The sequence below is a fragment of the Panthera onca genome, chromosome A3 (assembly GCF_046562875.1).
Source record: "Panthera onca isolate mPanOnc1 chromosome A3, mPanOnc1 haplotype 2, whole genome shotgun sequence".
NCBI classification, from domain to species: Eukaryota; Metazoa; Chordata; class Mammalia; order Carnivora; family Felidae; genus Panthera; species Panthera onca.
The window spans coordinates 65,397,050-65,417,404 of record NC_138341.1 but is presented as its reverse complement, the minus strand read 5'-3'; the positions used below and the strand labels follow the sequence as shown (position 1 = coordinate 65,417,404).

The 20,355-nt window shown below is 37.9% G+C and overlaps 1 protein-coding gene across 7 annotated transcripts in view; it reads left to right on the top strand.

The window, feature by feature from the left end:
- The window catches only part of CCDC85A (coiled-coil domain containing 85A), a 255,711-nt gene that overhangs the window by 200,218 nt on the left and 35,138 nt on the right, over window positions 1-20,355 (top strand). For 6 of the 7 annotated variants that reach the window (XR_009602120.3, XM_060605495.3, XM_060605486.3 and 3 more), the window contains one exon: window positions 16,179-16,255. The exons of the other annotated variant lie outside the window; for it this stretch is intronic. Coding sequence is in view for 5 of the 6 variants with exons in the window: in XM_060605495.3 (XP_060461478.2) it covers window positions 16,179-16,255 (77 nt within the window). In the remaining variant the exon portion in view is untranslated. The remainder of the gene's footprint in view (window positions 1-16,178; window positions 16,256-20,355) is intronic. 7 annotated transcript variants of the gene reach the window in all.

Genomic DNA, 20,355 nt, shown 5'->3' with positions numbered 1-20,355 from the left:
AAGTAACTCAGTGAAACCTTAAAGAGTTTCAGTTCTATCTGCTTTGAAGGTTAAGGAAGTACTCTTGTGTTTTGTGAGCATCAATAAAAATCATTGACTTAAGAATGTCATTTTATAATACAGTACATAACATTTTTTGGGTAATACATAATCAATCTGAAAATTAGTATAAGCAGAACAGAATTTAATAGATTCATTGTATGGCAAAAGATGAATTTAAAATATCCCTTTGATTGTGGTATGTATAATTTTGGGCTATACAGAGATTGAGAAATCATTATTTGAAGATTACACTTATTTTAGGTATACAAGTTCAATGTACCAACTCATTTTTCATGTACCATAAATATTGATACATAATTCCAGAGTCCATAGGATTTTGTGGACAAGGATGATTCCGTTAAAAACAGAGCATTGAAATATTTGATTTGGAGGAATGACCAAACTCTTTCCAAATGCCTGTGATTACTTCTGTTAGGTGATTTATATCAAATTATCTCTTGTTATCACCAGGAAGAATGTTAGCAGCTTTGATAGCAGTTACATTAAATTAAGCAGAGTGAACATTTTATTGGATTGTCCAGCTGTTCAGAAGAGGATCCAGGAGAGATTCAAGAAACAAAAATTAGATATTTACAAGCCAGAAGAAACTGTCCTTAGTGTTTGTCATCATTTTCTTCCAACACTGAAGATTTCTGAGACTTTGAGTTTAAGAAGTTTGTGAAAGTTTCAAGATTGCATTGTAAATGGCATCTACATGTATTAAGTACACTGATGACTTAGCAGATCCAGGCACTTAGCTTGGGATGATTTGGTGGTTTTGTTGACTGTGAAACTTACTGTCTCCACTTTGGCTAACTCTTATTTACTTGAAGGCATCACCATATGAACCGAAGAGGTGATGCACTTATTTGCAGCTTAGGGAAAATAGCTTTCATTTTGTCAATAAATGCATCAGCTGAGTGACGGTGTAGTGCTCAATTATGATAAGAGAATTTAAATCAGACTGTACTGGTGCTGGCTAAATTCTTTGATAATTGCTTTATTTAGCTTTCACTCTGTGTCTCCACAGGACCTGTGTTCTCCAGCAAAGAGTAGTATTCATGATGCTGCAGATGTAAGCTTTGTTGGGGCAGATCTCAGGTGGAGGTCCAGAGTTCACTCACTAGCTTCGTGACTTTGAGGAGTTACTAAACATCATTAAGCCTTTAGTCTTTCATCTCTAAGATGGGGATAATAACACCAGCTTTGTAGTTTTGCCGGAGGATTAAATGCATTAATGCATGTGAAAAATACATACGCCTTTTTAGCAAAGTGTTTGATACATGATAAGTCAAGTTAAAGTTATTAGCCATTATTTGTATCATCTGATTTACTTGCTGGACCCAATTGCTTAGTCTGTTGTTGCCTAGCAACTGTTTAGTGAAGACAAAATGATTGAATACTCATGAATCTAGAAGAGCTCAAATGAACTTTGAGGTCAGCAGGAATATTCCTAGCTAGAATGCCATCGCCCTACTGGTCCCTATTTTATTATGGTAAAGTGTATCTAAAGTCAAAAGGACATAAAAAACAGGATGAATATGTTCAAGTTGCTCTGCATTGGTTGTATTCAGTAGGACTTTTGGAATATATTTCCTATATCAATTTTACTTTTGGCAGAAAAAATTGTTATCTGAAGTTTATCTAGAATACTATCATTTTATTTAGACTAAGTAGTGCTTTTATAGTTTTTTGACTCCCTGTTTTTGCACGCATTCAGTATTTTGTTCTCATCAATGGCATCAATGAATATTCCATTATGTGAAGATGGTTTTTTCTTAACCTGCTGATTTTCTTTAGTAGAAGGAGTTTTTAAGTATACAGAGTTAGAATTGAAATCTGTAAGGAGGTATTCTTAAAGAATAGTATTTGAAAATGTAAACAAGCCTCAAATAAACATGTTTAGCTGCCATAATCAGAACTGGTATGCATCTATCACATGGGTGTGCTTTGCTCCATTTCTCAGAATATTACAACATTGTCAGGATGCCTGGATGTCTCGGTTGGCTAAGTGGCCAGCTCTTTGTTTTGGCTCAGGTCATGATCTCTTATCATGGTTTGTGGGTGGGTTCAAGCCCCGTGTCAGGCTCCATACTGACAGCATGGAGCCTGCTTGGAATTCTCTCTCCCTCTCTCTCTGCCCCTCCACCACTTGTGCACTCTGTGTCTCTCTCTCTCAAAAATAATAAACTTAAAAAAAAAGAACACTACAACATTGCCTTAAATATTCTCTTCTTCTTCAAGATCTTATGCATGGTAGATATTCCATAAATGTGTATTTAATGAATAAATGAAACAACAGAAATACACATTTACTGTTAGAAATCCTACCTTGTCTGCCTTTAGTGGTTAAACCATTAGTAAGGATTAGTTTTAAATGCTGGATAATTGTTACCTAGGAGTGGTGGGTCTTTTTTTTTTTTTTTTTTTTTTTTTTTTACCTCTAATCTACTTTCATTTGTTTTGAGCTTTAATCTACCTTTTTTCCCCTCTTTTTTTAAAATTTAAATTTTAGTTAACATACCACGCAATACTGGTTTCAAGAGTAAAATTCAGTGATTCATCCCTTACATACAATACCCAGAGCTCATGATAACAAATACCTTCCTTCATGCCCATGACCAACTAGCCCGTCTCCCACCCACCTCCCTCCGTCAACTCACAGTTTGTTCTCTATCAGTAAGAGTCTTTTGTCCTTTGTTTACCTCTCTTCCTTCCCCCCCTTCCCGTACATTCATCTGTTTTTTTTCTTAAATTCCATATATGAGTGAAATCATATGGTATTTCTCTGATTGACTTATTTCGCTTAGCATAATACATTCTAACTCCATGTCATTGCAAATGGCAAGATTTCATTCTTTTTGATGGCTGGGTAATGTTCCACTGTATAAATATACCACCTCTTCTTTATCTATTCATCAATCAGTGGATATTTGGGCTCTCTCCATAGTTTGGCTATTGTGGATAATGCTGCTATAGACATTGGGGTGCATGTCTGTTCATGGGGTTCAAATCTGTATTTTTGTAAATACTTAATAGTATTTACTGGATTGCTGGATTATAGGGTAGTTCTATTTTTGGTTTCTTGAAGAACCTCCATACTGTTGTCCAGAGTGGCTGCTCCAGTTTGCGTTCCCACCAACAGTGCAAAATTGTTCCCCTTTCTCCACATCCTCACCAACATCTCTTATTTCCTGAGTTGTTAATTTTAGCTGTTTTGACAAGTATTAGGTGATATATCTCATCATGGTTTTGCTTTGTATTTCCCTGATGATGATTGATGTTGAGCATCTTTTCATGTCTGTTAGCCATCTCAATGTCTTCTTTGGAAAAGTGTCTATTCATGTCTTCTGCCCATTTCTTAACTGGGTTGTTTGTTTTTTGGGTGTTGAGTTTCATAAGTTCATTATAGATTTTGGATACTAACCCTTTACCAGATGTATCATTTGCAAATATCTTCTCCCATTCCATAGGCTGCCATTTAGTTTTGTTTGTTTCCTTCACTGTGCAGAAACTTTTTATCTTGATGAGGTCCCAATAGTTCATGTTTGCTTTTGTTTCCCTTGCCTTTGGTGATGTGTCTAGTAAGAAGTTGCTCCAGCTGAGGTCAAAGAGGTTGCTGCCTATGTTCTCCTGTAGATTTTGATGGTTTTGTGATTCACATTTAGGTGTTTCATCCACTTTGAATTTATTTTTGTGTATGGTGTAAGAAAGTGGTCCACTTTCATTGTTCTGCATGTTGCTGTCCAGTTTTCCCAGTGCCATTTGCTGAAGAAACGGTCCTTTTTCCTTTAGATATTCTTTAGTAGTTTGGTCAAGATGAGTTGACCATATAGTTGTTGGTCTATTTCTGGGTTTTCTATTCTGTTCCATTGATTTATGCATCTGTTTTTGTGCCAGAGCTATATTGCCTTGATGACTACAGCTTTGTAATATAGCTTGAGATCTGGAATTGTGGTGCCTCCAGTTTTTTCTTATTCAGGATTGCTTTGACTCTTCGGGGTCTTTTCAATTCCATACAGGTTTTAGGATTGTTTGTTCTAGCTTTGCAAAAAATGCTGGTGGTAATTTGATAGATATTGCATTAAATGTAAATTGCTTTGGGTAAAATAGACATTTTAACAGTGTTTGTTCTTCCAGTCGATGAGCATGGAATGCTTTTCCATTTCTTTGTGTCCTCTTCAATTTCTTTTATAAGTATTCTATAGTTTTCAGACTATCTTTAGTTACGTTTATTCCTAGTTATCTTTTGTTTTTTGGTGCAGTTGCAAATGGGATCGAAGGAATGGTGAGGCTTAAAGAGTCTTAAAGATCATGTTCTTCAATATCTATGTTTGATGAGGGAAAATTAAAATCCTCAGAGCTATCACTCCTAGCCACTGTGCTCTACTTTGCTCCTTCCAAAAATTACTGTGGGAGGGCAAGGGGCCAAGATGGTTAAAAAAAAAAATGAGGGGCAGCATGCTAAATGGAGTTGAAGGAGCTCAAAAAGAATGTGGGAGGAATGATTTAGGAATCAAACAGAGGTGAGAGTGAAGATGGATAAAGACATTTCCTTAAAATGTACCCATGTGGAAGATCAGGCCGTGTCTACCAGGGAGACTGGGTGGTGCTCAGCTTTCTGAGGCAAAGGGCTGGGGAGAGAGGGGGGATTGTGGAGGGGTGTCTGCCCTGTGGCTCTGCCTCTACCAGGCTTCTGTATTCAGACCAGGCTCCAACATTCAGGCTTCCTTTTGACAAGGGCTCTCTGCTATTGACTATCACGTTTATACCAAAACCCCAAGTGTCTTCTTAGAGCTCCAGACTTATGCATTTAAGTACCCACTCTATATTTTACCTAATTTCTGGTTTAAATGTTAAGCCTAACATGAACAAAATAAACTTCTTGATTTAACACCCCAATCGTGTTCCTACTACAGGCAGTCCCATGATTGCCACTGCCATTTCTATTCATGTCAAAACTGTAGCCATGTCTTTGATCCCTTTTTTCCCATAATACCTCACCTCTACTCTATGAGCATGCTGTGTGGCCACCGCCTCTAGGAGACGTGATGAATGCAGCCAGCGCTCTCTGTACCACTGCTATAGCTCATTTGCAACACACAGTCCTCTCCCTACACACCTAGAAGCCCCCTCTGCCATCATTCCACCTTTACCCACATTCTTCTCTTCTCCACAAAGCAGCCAGGAAGATCATCTGAAAGTAAATCAGTTGTGTAACATTATAGTTGCAAAGCTCCTTTCTCTAATGGCTTCTCACTGAAAACAGTACAAAATCCTGACACACACTGTGCATCCGGTCTCCTTCTATGCCAGCGTGAAACTCTTTCCTCTCCCCTTAGCTTCTTCACCTGGCTTTGGCCAAGCATTCTTTTTGCTTTTGAGTACCTCCAATTCATATCCACTTTGGGACTTTGCAAATTCAAGTTTTAGCTCCGATGCCACAGATATTCTCAGATGATCTAGGTCTAAGCTAAAATGGTGGAGAGTGTCTGGGAGAGCACTGTAGTTATTTATGTGTCTGTGTATGCAAGTCTGTCTTCCATACTAGAATGTTCATTGAGAGGAGGAACCCTTTTTGTTTGTTTTCAATGAGTGTCTGTAGCACATGAGTGTTTAGCACATAGTTCTCAAATACCAGTTAACTGACTTGTGAATACAAAGAGGTTATTATGCTAATGAAATAAGTCAAAGAAAGACAAACATCATATGATTTCACTCATAGGTGGAATTTAAGAAACAAAACAGATGAACATAGGGGAAGGGAAGGAAAAAATAAGATAAAAAGAGGGAGACAAAGCATAAGAGACTCTTACATACAGAGAACAAAATGAGGGGTGCTGGAGGGGAGGTAGGTGGGGGATGGGTTAAATGGGTGAAGGACATTAAGGGTACTTTTAGGGATGAGCCCTGGGTGTCATATGTAAGAGATGAATCACTGGATTCTACTCCTGAAGCCAAGACTACACTGTATGTTAACTAACTTGAGTTTAAATGAAAAAAAAGTGCTTTTTGATAAATAAACCAAAATAGCTAACATACAAAAAAATGTTCCTAAGTATGTGATCTTTCCAATTTTGTTTATCTAAGCTATCCATTATCTACCTAGATTCATCCATTATCTGTCTGCATCACTTTGTGCATAGATAATGCTAAAACATGGTGAAAACTTAGCTTTTCTTATGTAAGCCCACTATTCCTTAATTGTCATACTGTGAGTGGTTTTCCCAGCTGTTTCATAGCCAGGGTGGAGAGCATCTATAGGCTAAATGGAATAAAGGTTTTATGAATTCCCAAATGATGGGATCCAAATTAATGATGCTTTGCTGTATAATTTGGTAAAAATTTTATTTTGTTGACAAGTGTGACAAGTGGAAACAACCATATATAGGCTTCTAAAAATATCTCAATATACACAAAAAAGGGAAAGTAATTATTTGAAGAGAAAGGAACATTTTTGAGGGTTTTACTGTCTTTTGTAAAATTTTTTTTTTTACAGATGTACTTCCTTGCGCATGCATTGAAAAGACTGACAAGATACACTTACAAGGGGAATACATACATTAAAGAAAGTGGTTACATTTATTAAAATGACATTCTTTTTTGTCCTCTGGCATTGGGAAAAGGTGGTTCTTTTCTCTGGGAAATGACAAGATCAGCAGCAACGTAACATGGAAAGTAAGACACGTTTTAACCCTGAATAGCTGTTAAAATGGTACTCATGCTAAACAGCTCTTTAGAGTTTGAAATATTTTCCATGTAGTCCCCATTCCTTTTGCCCAATTTACTGCTATTTACCTTGTACCTCCTTTGTGGGGCTGATGCTTTCAGAGGCAATAGTAAAAGTGAAAATAATTTTAGGGCACAAAAAGTTCCTCTGAGCCAGACTTCAGCTTAGATTACATGTTATCATGTTTTCTATAAATATTTTAAAAGTGTATTTATTTATTTTGAGAGATAGAGAAGGAGGGAGGGAGGGAGGGAGGGAGGGAGAGGGGCAGAGAGAGAAAATCCCAAGCAGGATACTCACTGTCAGCTTGGAGTCTGATGTGGAGCTTAAACTCACAAACCATGAGATCATGAGTGGGGCCGAAACCCAAGAGTCGGACGCTTAACCAGCTGAGCCACCCAGGCGCCCTGCATATTATTCTGTTTTCTAGGAGGAAATCTGACTGCATTTTGAGTTAACTGCTTCAGACTATCCTGGGAGCACAAACTTTGAGTAGCAGCCAGAGTGCTTGGGACCAGAATCATAGGCCATTCATTCATTCATTCATTCATTCTTTCGTTGAGCAATAAGTTATTGAACACCTTGTAGCACATAGCTCTGTGCTAGTCATAAGGCAGCTCAGAAAAGAACTATAAAGGCAAGACTTTGCTACATGAAGCCTCCACCTTCTATTGAGAGAGAAATGGAGGCAGAAACAACCAGGTGCCAATTACCAAGGAATAGGCCAGGTGGATGACAGCAAATATGCAACAAATGCTATTTTCTCCCACTTTAAAGACACTTTCATTTGGGAAGAGGAGAGACTAGAACAAATTTATGGTGATTATTTTCTGGTAGAAAAGTTAGGGTATAGACCCCTGATAATTTTTTTCTGATTTCTAAATTGACTTATGTACAAATCATCAGGTTTCAATATCCATTTAACTATTTACTCTTTTATAGGAAAAGGATGACAAAATCTGGACTCGTTCAAAAAAACACAGCACTCAGATGGCACTGGGAAAATAGCACTCATGATGTTTTCTGTCAAAGCGTTCTTGGAAAAAGATGCAGTATTTTCAGCCTTCGTTCTAATTGAAATAAGCAGGAGAGCACGTTGCTCTGTTTGCTTTAACTTTGGAATGACAGGTTTTTCCCTTCTCAAAGAAACATAGCCTGTTTTGATATGGACCGCTGCCCACCGCCCTCCTCCAGCTGCTCTCTGACAGCTCGGAGCCCCTCACTCAGGCTCAGCTGACACCTGCTGGTGCCTCCCAAGTATGAGTGCTCCTGCACCCTCAGGATGCCCCTCGCTGGGAGGGGCCGGGAGGAGATGTTCCTGGGAAGGTGCCATTCTAACCAAAAGGCAACCTTACTTACTAAAGCAGATTTCCAGCTGAAGGACATTTATATTCTAAGATGTTAGTGGTAGACATGGTCCATTTTTGTACATCCCCACAGCTGTTATTCTGTCTCTCTATTCTTTGTCTCTATCCCCTCTCTTTCTTTTTCTTTCCATCTTTTTTCTCTTTCCTGTTCTCCCTTCCTCTCCAATCCCCTAACACATGCACGCATACACACACACACACACACACACACACACACACACACACATACACTTTTTTACCTGCCTGATGAAAGCACAGATCCTCTTATTGAAGTTACCCACCAGTGATTTGTTATGACATAATTTGAGAACCCTGCAGAGTTTTCATCCAAAGTTTAGTGTCCTATGGTATGTTTCTCAACATACCATATGTTGTCTCAAATGGCACAACAGAATTGATATCGATTCTGTTTCTGATATTGATTCTGATTTAATTGATATTAAATACAAATCCTGTCTCTCCTGGAGTGATTGAAAAGTGTAGACCTGTACTATGAAATAATTCCCTTTCAGGGCACTGTCTGCATAACTGGTTGACACAGCCAATAAATATTTATTGGACTAGACACTATTCTAGGCACTTGGAAGGCATCACTCAACACATAAGGTCCCTATGTGGAGTTTACATTCTGATGGGGAGAGACAGAACTTCTACAAGAGAGATAACATGTGTACAAGTTAAGTTATATGCTAGAAGGTGATGAAGTGTTTGGAAAAATGTCCAACAGGCTTGGGGATCAGGAATGTGGGGTGGAGGTGGGGGCCAGTGGCAGGATTAAATGCGGTGAACTGGGTGAATTACACTGAGAAGCTGAGGTTTGGACAAGACCTGTGGGAAGTGAGGAAGTCAGCCAAGCAGCTGTCTGGGGGAAGAGCATTCCAGAAAGTGGGGACAAAATCAAAAGCATGCCTGGGGTGTTCAGGACAGGAAGCTTCATGGCTGGAACAGAGGGTGTACTGGCATGAAGGGGACGGCTCCCAGGTGGCCAGGCCAGATCATGTGGGGCCCTGCTGGACTTCCTAAGGACTTAGCCCTTTTTAAAAAAATATTTATTTATTTTGAGAGAGAGACACACAGAGCGAGGGCAGGGGCGGCGGAAGAGAGAGAATTCCAAGCAGGCCTCGTGTAGTCAGCACAGAGCCCGATGTGGGGCTCAATCCCACAAACCAGGAGATCATGACCTGAGCCAAAATCAAGAGTCAGACACTTAACTGACTGAGCCATCCAGGCGCCCCTCTAAGGACTTTGCCTTTTATGTGGAGCAAAATGGTGAGTTACTGCAGAGTTTTGAGTAGAGAAAGAAGTGATCAAAGTGAAGGTGACCAGGCTTAGCATTTTGGAAAGAAAACCCTGGCTGCTGTGGGTTGAAAAAGAATTTGAATGAAAATGAACCTGGGAGAGGAGGCAAGAGTAGAAGCAGGAACCTTGCTAAAAGACCACAGTGAGGTTGGGTTTTCAGTCTATTCTAGGGGCAGAGGGGAGGGTAGGGTCAATAGAATTTCTGAATAGGTATGAACTGGGGTGTGTGAGAGCATGGAACCAAACACACTGCAGAGGTTTTTGTCACAGGGAAAGCCTGATGGCCAAAAGGTTTAAGTCTAGGCCTCAGAGGTCAACAGCCAAAAAGAGGACAATGTTTGAAAAACTTAGGCAGTGGAGGAAGGTGACCAAACAAACAGATCCGTCTCCTCGCCTATTACTTCCCCCTTCACAGCCAGGTTCCAGAACAAAGGTCTTCCCAGCCTGGGCCTGTGTACTCAACTTATCTCATGTCTAAAACTTTCTTCTCCAAGGTCTTTGCATACTTGGTTTGTTCACAGGTCCTGGTCCTCAGAGCTCTTCCCAAGCCCTGCTCCCTACCATAGCTGCACATCCCTGAATCTCCCTACACCAGTACTCTGTCTTGTCTTCCTTGCACACGTCTCCTTCACAAAACATCGCGTTTGCTTTTCATTGCCTGTCTTCCCCACCGGAATGCAAACTTCATGAATGCACAGACTCTTCGCACTTTGTCTTGCTGCCGTATCCCCGGTATCTAGGACAGCATCTGGCACAGGCAAACAAGTCTTGATATTGAAGTAACTGAACAAGTCTGTATTAAACCCCTGCAGGGAAGACTACCAGTCACTGTGTAAAGTTTAGGGAATATTTTCGTGTAGCATATTTGGGCAAAAAATGAAAACATGAAATAACATAAGCAAGTAGGTAAAGAGAAGTCACCCAGCACTCAATACATGAATCATTAGCAAATGAGGTGAGAAGAAGTGAAACTAAAAGAGATTCATGGAATGGGAAGAATTTAAAAATTTAGGATTACTGAACTTCAAACAGCCACTTCAAACAGTGGATTTCTAGCCACTGGTAGAAATCTCTGTGGCATCTTACTTTCTCCAAACACCTCCGCTAACATGAAGCCCATTATCATATAAAGCAATATACTCCAATCTTGGGGTATTCTAATAGTTAGAGAGCTACTTTTCATATCATGCACAGAAGAATAAGGAGTGTTGCGCTAGGCAGAGTGGAGTGAGTTATTGCCCAAGGGAAGGTGTCAGAGACTCAGACCTAAGGGAACATGGGGCCATTGAACAACCAGTGACCAAGTTTCTACAGGGGAGGAACAGGATAGAAAATATTTCCTATGTCTTTCAGGTTGGCACAGAAGGAAGGGTCTGAGAAGAGTAAAATTAGCTTCATAGGTAACGGAGTAGAGCAAGACCTGACATCATTTTTTACTTATTTAGGACAATTAAGCCTCCCAATCAAAAAACCAAAGTCCTGTTTCTGCCCATGAATAAGGTAGTCTGAGTGAAATATCCAGGCAAATCCAAAAATGCTGATTCCAACAAGATTTTTTAAATAAGAAAAACATCAAATTATAGTGAGAAATGCAATCACTTATACTTCTGGAGCTAATATGAATTCTAAGTAGGAGGCTGACCTTTGCTTGCCTGAGAAAGAAAGAGAAACACTTCTAGTCAGAACAGTAATAATTTTTTAAAAATATAGTTCTGAAGTAATTTCCTTAAGAATGTGCAAAAGCCTGTGGATGGTGGATTAATTTGGAACTAATCCAAGCAGTGTCTTTAGAAGTTAGGTTTTCTTGGAGAGATTGCCTCCAGATTTGAAATCACGTGGCCGTTTGACTCTCTGGCTGAAAGGGGCTAAGTCTGAGAGAGCCTCTGAGAAGATACCATCTTATCTGCCCATGGTCACAATTGTCTTCCGAGTGGTTTTCCTCCTGTGTGCACTCTTCCAGATGCTATAATTTGTCTTAGAATGGACTATCACTAGATCTTATTTTCTACCCTGAAATTTTGGAGACACAATGGCACTTCATCTAATCAGAACCACTCAGAAGGTTGATAAACCTTAGACCATAGCAACTACAAACAGTAAACCTTTATGTACAATAATCAGAATAAATCGTGGGTGATTTCAAGGGTGGGTGTTCCCCTAGGGAGAGAAACACTGCTTTAGAAAGCAGGGGGAAATGAGAGGGTTTAACATTTTGATCAGCGTATTTTCAAACTAGAAGACCAGCTACTTTATATGATTGAATGCATTTCAGGCAAAATGAAGTGAAATCAAGTCCAGGATATTGTTCAAGGAAAACACCAACTTATTTTCAGTAAAGATCCATCTAGGATATTTAAAATCAGGAAGAAAAAAGGAGAACTTGGAATTTATCTATGTAAGAAGCTTGGTATCACTTAATAATTAGAAGATCCAAGATGGCCATCACTGTGATGCTCCAGCAATGGAACAAATTCTTCTGAATGTATTTAATCCCCATTGTTAGGGGCCAAGTTTACTACCCTCTGGGTTTTGTTCTCTTATCTGCCTAATGAGTCAGGGGATCAGGGATAGGCTGAACTTGGAAACCTCTACGGCACATTCCAGTTTGAAAATTGGAATCATTTAGAAGATAAGAATTTGGTGGAAGTTTTGTGACTGTTGACTGGTTCTTACACTTGGTTTATCATGGGAGGTGCTGTGAACTTTTACATGTAGTTTCAAAGAAAAGTAAGATACATGGAAATAAATTGTTTCTGCTTGGAAGTACACCCAAGGTTTACCTGGAGAACATCTAGACAATGTCATAGGGTTTTCACATTGGATATTTGCTTAACCTTGCTTTTCTCATGTATAGATGTTGTTGGTTTCCCACGGTGCAAAGAGAAAATATCTTTTTTTGGGGGGGGGGACGTTGAAAGCAAATTATCATCTGCATAACTGTTTTGATGTTAGCTTTTCATATCCTTGATTGTGGGAAGCAGCTTGGCCTTTCCTCCTTCTCCCCAGTATGTCCCTCTTTCTTCCTCCGTGTGACTCCTTTCTCTCTTCCCTGTTTACAACACTATCATTCTTGGCTTCTGGTCCTTGTCCATCCTGTGGCTACACTTGGATCTCTCTGGCCTGTCAAACTTCCGTTGATGCATTAAGCTCAAGTTTCTCTTTCGTAAGAACTGCAACCAATTTTGATCTCTTTCTGTGTTCATGTTTCACATGATTTAGCACTGAATTTCATAATACCTTACCATTTCCTTTATTTTTCTTTCCCCCCCGCACAAGTGGTTATATACTTTTGAAAGGCAGGATCCTTCCGGAACACATTGTAGATCTGTGTAGAGTATGGCATAGTGCTTGGCTGTTTTTCAGGAGCCTCCTGAGCTCTGAAATCCAAAATGACATTCTGAAATCTAAGTTCTAACAGCCTCAGCCACTGGTATAAAATGTGGGTGATCAATTCAAATTATAGTACATTCTAATGCAGGGTTGTGTGTGTGTGTGTGTGTGTGTGTACAGGTATCACTTTATAATGGAAAACACCATGAGCCCAGCATAATGTCTAGAGTTGGGGAATCACTATGCTGTCACCTGAAACTAATATAACGTCGTATGTCAACTATACCTCAATTGAAAAGAAAGGAATGCCAATATTGTCAGATACTTCTCTTAGGTCAACACTCAACTATAGTCCTCATTCCCTGCATGTAATGGAAAACCAGCTTATTTTATAGTTGATGCCATTTTGGGAGTCCCTTGAATGAGGAAGCAAAGGGAAGAAGCAGCCTGGGGAAGGGGTTATAGCAACGCGGCCAAATACATTGTAGCATAAAAGAGGCTTCTTTTCTTTCTTATAAGATTATAGTGTTTTTCCTAGTGCTCAGCTGGAATTGGGATGTAGAATGTGATGTATTTTAAAAGTATGGAGTTTCAAAAAAAAATGGAGTTTCTTATACTCTATCCTATTATGTCTTATTTTTAAAATGTTTACTGTCCCAGTATTTGCTATGTACTAGTAATCAGGTTTGGCTAGCCTATGGAGCAGTAACAAGTAAACCTTGCGATCCTAAAAGCTTAACAAAACGAATGCTTATTTTTCTTTGATGTCACAATGGAAGGATTGGGTAGTTTCTTCAATGGCTTTTTATATAGTGACTTGAGGACCAGAGATGCTACAGAAAAAAATGTTTGCCTATTCCATTCTCGTTAAGGAACTATGTAATTAGGTTTTTGATGAATGAAAGAACTAACAGCACGAATTCTCTCATTTATGCCTGCACATCAGCTATGCTTCCTTTTCCCCCCTCCCCCATCCCCTGAGGAATTTTCTCATTGTGGTATCCATTCACTGTTAGGTAAAAATTGTAACAGAGACCGCCTGGAACAACAGGGCCTTCTGGAACACAGAACAATGTGGGCATGTAATCCTAAAACAGAATTTGTATTCTGAGAAATGTAGTAAGTCTTGCAATAACTGGCCTTCTCTTTGTCCCAAACCTAGAATAGTGCCTGACACAAATCAGTGACACAGTAAGTATGTGTTGAGTGAATGAACTCCCAACTCTCCTTAGCTTTGCCTTTATCTTATACAGCTAACTTTTGAAGATTATTTTACCTGTCTAAAAATGTTTGCTACCTTTTCCTGTCCCAGCCCATATTTGCAGTGAATGCTTGGAAACAAAGATGTGAACTTCATCTGTTGTAACTTGACATTAAAAATTGGAGTTAAGGACTGTTTTCCAAATTCAGGAATCTACCCTGTTTATTTTGAAGTGAAATGATGAGACATTCATAATATAGGTAGATGCCTAGTGAAGCCATCAAATATGTAAACTGAAAAAACTTAAAAAGAGGAGTAGATTAAAGTGACTGAAGATAGTTACTGAATTAAAATCTATTCAGTGGCATTTTCAAATGTCACCTGAGTCACTCTGTATAGAGTCATTTCAGCTGCTTTGGGGATAGTGCAGTATAGGGACAATAAAGATAAGGTATAAATTATGAACAAAGGAGAAAAGAATTATGCTTGTTCATGGTTTAAGCAGAACATTTCTGAGCAAACTCTCACCTGGATAGCCCTTCTCAAGTGGTTGTTTTTCTAGAGTAGAGAGTGAGGCTTACAAAACTGTGTAAATCAGGCAATTTACATTCATATTTTGATGATCTGCAGATCAGCTATTCAGTTGCTAAAGTAGATTCATGAAATCAATATGTTTGTTATTCATTTATGCTTTATGTATTTATTTATTTATTTGCCATTTGGAAGAGTCCATAAAGCAAACATTTAACATTTCATTGATCTAAAGAAATGAGAGCATATTTCTAGGAAATGTCTTCAGTTGCCTTTATCTTGTGTTTCTGTCTTGTGTGAGGGATGCTTAAAGCTAAGTCTTGTCCATTGGTGGAAAATCAGTGGATTGTCATATTAACATCAGTGATAGCGACTTTCTGCAAATATTTGTGAAAACAGGCATGCTGTAAACCAGTCAGGGATGAGCTTAATTGTTACATTTACAAATTAAAGACTAAGGTTTCTTATGTATTTTAGAAAAATTAAATGCTACCTTACTGCTTTGAAGGTCACAAAAATGGAATTGAGTTCATATAACCAATTTCCATATAAAAATTATAAAGCAGAGTTTCCGTGATGAATTTCAGATCAAGGTATTAATTTGCATCAATATCCATTCCAACTTCAGATTGTTAGGGGCACCAAATATTTACCGTTTAAATGCGCTACTGTCTTGGTCTTGCTTCTTGCCATTTTATGTTTCTGAAGCTGAAGAACATGCACTGAGGTTTCACATTAACTATGGAAATATGCTGGAGGAATTCTATCATCAGGTACATTTTACTATACCTGAAATATGTTTGTTCTTGGTTCATGAATCAATGGCTACTATGTTGCTATATGATCCGCATGAATATTTTTGCTTTAATGAAGAAGAGTTATTGTCAGATTGTTCCTCAGAATGGAACTCCTCTTTCCTTTGCCTGTGAGCCCTTTCCTGAGGTAAAAAGGTAGAAACTTTGGAGTTCACATGGAACAGACTCTAAGCATGATGCTGATTCTTACCTTTCAGTACACACCTGAGCTTGTGAAGAAATGAAAACAAGAAGGAGTTTTAAAGTCGGCCCCCCTGGCTTACCTAAAGATTTGGCGAAAGCTTGAATCTATGCCACATTCTGCCAAACAAAGTCAAAATGTAGCCTCAATTCCACTTAGCCTTTTTGTAGCGGTTCTCTGGATTATAGTCCTAATACCTATAGATTGGTGAGAAGAATAAATGTTGCTCTTAAGACTTGAAGTATTTATTTGGGAAAATGAAGGGAGCTGGGTGTTGGAAATATTTTTTATTTTGTTTTTAATATGACTTGTAATTTATTTTGGTTATAATTAACATTATAAAAAGTCTTACATGGGGGACAGCTCACTGAAAGCTCAAAATGCACAAAGTAAGTAGAAAGTGTCTTCAAGATGTCTAACATTCTGAGGGTTGTACAGTGTACAAAAGCCTGCCATCTCACCGCCTATAACTTCCCCTAACTGTCCTTAACGTTGCACAATCGTTCGAAGTGCTCGTGGTTTCAATGGCTTGTGTTCCTGTTTTTCTGGGGAGAAATCTTTTTTTTTTTTTTTTAAACTATGCAGTCACTGCCTCATGTGAATAAATCGAACCAGAAATATCCTGACAGTGCACCAAACAAGACCTGTGTGTATAATGTGAGTTCTTTCTTTTTAATTTTAGAATCAACCTTGTCCTATGTTAGGCAGCTGGAGGCAAGAGTAAGACAGCTGGAGGAAGAAAATCGCATGCTGCCCCAGGTGGGTGACTTCCAGTAGCTCGTAGCTAGTCAGTGTCATTTGAGTTGTAGCATTTTATCTGGAATTTAAAGTCTCAATTACATTCTTTCCTTTAAATGATAGAAATCATTTTGTAAATCGTCATTCATCAATGTAGAGTGTGATTGCTTTCCATAATGACCATCATATTCTCTGGATTCTTAAGTGTGATACCAAAGGATGCAGATGTCTGAAAAAAGAATGCAAAGTAACTTTGAAAGAAGAAAACAAGAGAAAGAGAAAATGAAGAGAAGTAGAAAATGCTTGCATAGGACTATTCAGATACATCATGCACGTAGTTGGTGAATATAGGGAAGGGACTCTTATTTTAATAAAAAAATTTGCTAATTTATGAGCTAAGGGAAGCTGCAGGTAGTTTAAAGATTTCACATTTTAATTAAATTAGTACTTGCTAAAATTCTTCATGATATGATTAAACTCTTTGAGTGCAACAATGCAATGACAGTAATTGACAGTTTTACTTTGGGGCTTACTTTGTTTCCCCTGGTGAATATAAAGTGGTACTTTTTCTGGGATTTAATGCCTTGCCATATATTTTACTTATAAAATTATTTCTATGGGCTGAAGTATCTTGGTGAGAATGATGTCGGTTGAGGCGGTGGTTCTTGGGAAATTTTGAGGAGTTGAGCAAATCTCCTGAATCTAGGTTGATTTTCTTTACAGACATGTAGGCAGTAATCTAATATTTTATAAAAGGCGTTTTCTAAGCATTTAGTCGCTAGTGTTCTTTCCACATTCTGGTGATTATTTCTATCTCATAAGTGACTAAGGGAAAATTAAACCCTAAAAAAACTAAGTAAATAGTAGTTTAAATGAAAAAACAGAGACTGGTTATAATTCAGGAGAAGATACATAAACATTAATGCTTTGCGAAGATATTTTAAATCTTATTTTGTTTTTAAACCACTTTTGCTCATTAATGATGATTTGGTCTGTCAGGTACTGCATGTAAGAATGCCTTTCTCTTTCTTCCACTGGCCAGCCATCTGGCTACAAATTATGAGATTAAATGAAATGAATCTACTTCTCTCCCATCTCGTATGTCAATTGAGACATATGTCAATACTCGTGTTGACAGAAGGGATTATCTGCATCATAAAATAAGATACTGCTGGTAGTTTTCTCTTTGCTCTTCTCTACTTTCCATTTTTAAAATTTCCTTTGCCATTTGTTCTTTTATATTGGATTCACAGTATGACGCCAGGGCCTTTGACTGAAAACATCTAACTTCTTTCTGTTCCAAGAAACTTAAAAATATAATTAGTTTATTGTGAGTGTTCTATATGGTTATACCATCTCTGAGGCAACTGGGAATGTAAATGAAAAGAGGGGGAAAAGAAAAAGATCTGTGTCTTAGTTTCTCTCTGAGTGAGAACTGAGGCTCATGTCAAACATTGAAATGCTAGCATGTGTGCTATCTTATTTAAGAAGAGGCACAACAAATATGAAAATGATTGCAAGATTGATTTTTAAAAATCTGTGAAACTATTAGAGGTCTTGAAGAGAAATCAGAAGAGTCTTCAGCTGTACTTATTATATCAGGTATATACATATTTAAATACATAGTACTTGCATAGTTCAGAAGTAGAAGAAATTCAGCAACTTTTCAGTGTCAAAACATGTGTTTTTAAATGTATTGCTATTTTCTATGAAAAAAAGGTTTTTTCTTTATTCTCCATAAGAAATGGCTAGGGAAGACGATGTTAAGATGTCATTGATGTGGGATGCACCATTATCATATGTGGCACTAAGAAAGAAAAAAGATGTTGTCAATTACACCATGTCAGATTCTTGCTGATTTCAGAGATGTCAAAATGGAAAGACAATGCTTTATAATTAAACGGCTCTTTACATGTCCATTGTACTTTAATGGAAAGAAAATCCATTGTTTGAAATATGCAAAGAATGCAGTTCAAAAACAAGATTTCTGTTAAACTTGTGTATCTGAGAGTGTTGCCTTCATTTGTAGCTAAGATAGATATGATAGGACCACCAGTTGCAAGTACTTGTATAAATACAACTGAAATGAGCAGACAATGGAGGAGATGTGAGGACGGAAAACAGCGAAAGAATCTCAGAGCAGTGAGAATCCTATACTTGTGGCAGGCTAAGATTTGGATGGGATAACACAAAGGCATATACAACTTATTCTTGGATGTTATTGGTACTATTACAAACAATTACGTGATTTCACTGCAGAAACTGTTTCTGACTGCATGATGTTAGCTGCTTTGCAAGGTCAATTCAATGTGACAAGCTGACATCCCTGCATAAATTAGTCTCAGCACTTGATCTGAGTCTGAACACTTGATTTTTCCATTGTAAGAACTTGCTCCCTGTGCCTTTATTAGACGGTATTCTTTTTTTACTATCAAGCTCATAAAAAATATATCCTCTTGACTTTAGATAAACAGGAGTAAGAACATAGCTGGCAATTGGAATTCCAAGTGTATCGGATACCTTTTGTGGCTGTGACCAGATTCTTTGCTGATAGTTGAGTGTTTAGACTAATTATGTACAGCATTTTCCTGGAGGAAGAAATCTCCTTGATGCTTATTTTATTCTTTATATAAAATTGTATGTAATTAGCTGAGAGTCACAACTTCACCCTACCAATACATATTTAAAAGTCAACAAGATGAGTGTAATAAGTGCTTATGGATTTCTCTCTGGTTAGATGCAAAGCCTTCAATTTCTTAATTTATAAATGACACAGTTCCTCCTAGCTTCTCATAGGCCTAAGTATAAATAAAGCTTGGGCCCGGTTTTGTATCCAAGCCAAGTTACCAAGTCCCAGACTGAAGGTTTTTTTTATTCCAGAGAAAATAGAAAAATGCAGTGAAGATAGAATCAGTTCTATCCAGTGGTGAAGAGGAACCACAGAAGGTGTGGTTGGAATATTAGTACGGACACCATGTGAGCATGTAGCTCTTTGCTCTGCATGGTTTCTACAATATCTCATGAGAATCACTGAGCAAAATCTAGTTAGTGAACACAATATTTCAAAGGAATCATAAAGTAATAACAGTCTTACTATTTTCAGAAAATGCAGTATTATTTGCTAGGTATTACTTGAAAAGAAAATGTCTTTAAGTCTTTATTTTGGTAGGAAGACAATGTGAAATCTACCCTCTTAATAGCTTTTAAATGTATAACAATTATTTATAGGCATGATGATATACGTTAGATCTCTAGAACTTAATTCATCCTCCATATCTGATGATATTTTTTACACAGTGATTAGTAACACCCCATCGCCCCTTCCCCTCCACCTCTTGCCACTGCCATTCTATTCTTTGCTTTTATGAGTTTGAGTATTTTAAATAACTCATGTAAGTGGAATCATGTGGTATTTGTTCCTTTCATGACTGTCTTATTTCACTTGGCATATTACCAAGTGATCATTACCATATGATCCAGCAGTCCCCCTTCTGGATATTTACCCAAGAGAATTGAAGTCAGGATCTCAAAGACATATTAGCACTCTTATGTTCATTGCAGTACTGTTCACAGAAGCCAAGGTATAGAAGCGACCTAAATGTCCATCCAGAGATGGATAAAGAAAATGTAGTATATACATATAATGGAATATCATTCCATTAAAAAAAGAAGGAAATCTTGCCATATGTGACAACATGTGTGAATCTTAAAAATGTTTTTTTTGAAAGTTGGTATAAATGATCATTAAAGATCACCTGAATTTGGGATATTCTTCCTTGAACAAATAAACTAATGTGAACATTTTTTTACTGGTTACATATAAAAACTATAGGGTTGCAACTAACCTCTCATAATACACAGAATGCTACTGCTTAGACTGGTCTGTGATCTCCACTGGGAACATATTTAATATGATATAAACCCATATGAAGATTGTGTATTAAATAAGAGTAACTGCTGTCTATGAACTTTTATTAATAACTTTTAAATCTAATGAGGTAGAGTCACCCACATGACATAGATAGATATTTACACATGAAATACCCCATGTAGTATAAAGTAGTTGTAAGGACTTTTATATCAAATTTAAAAGGAACATACCTATTTTGCATATGGACATT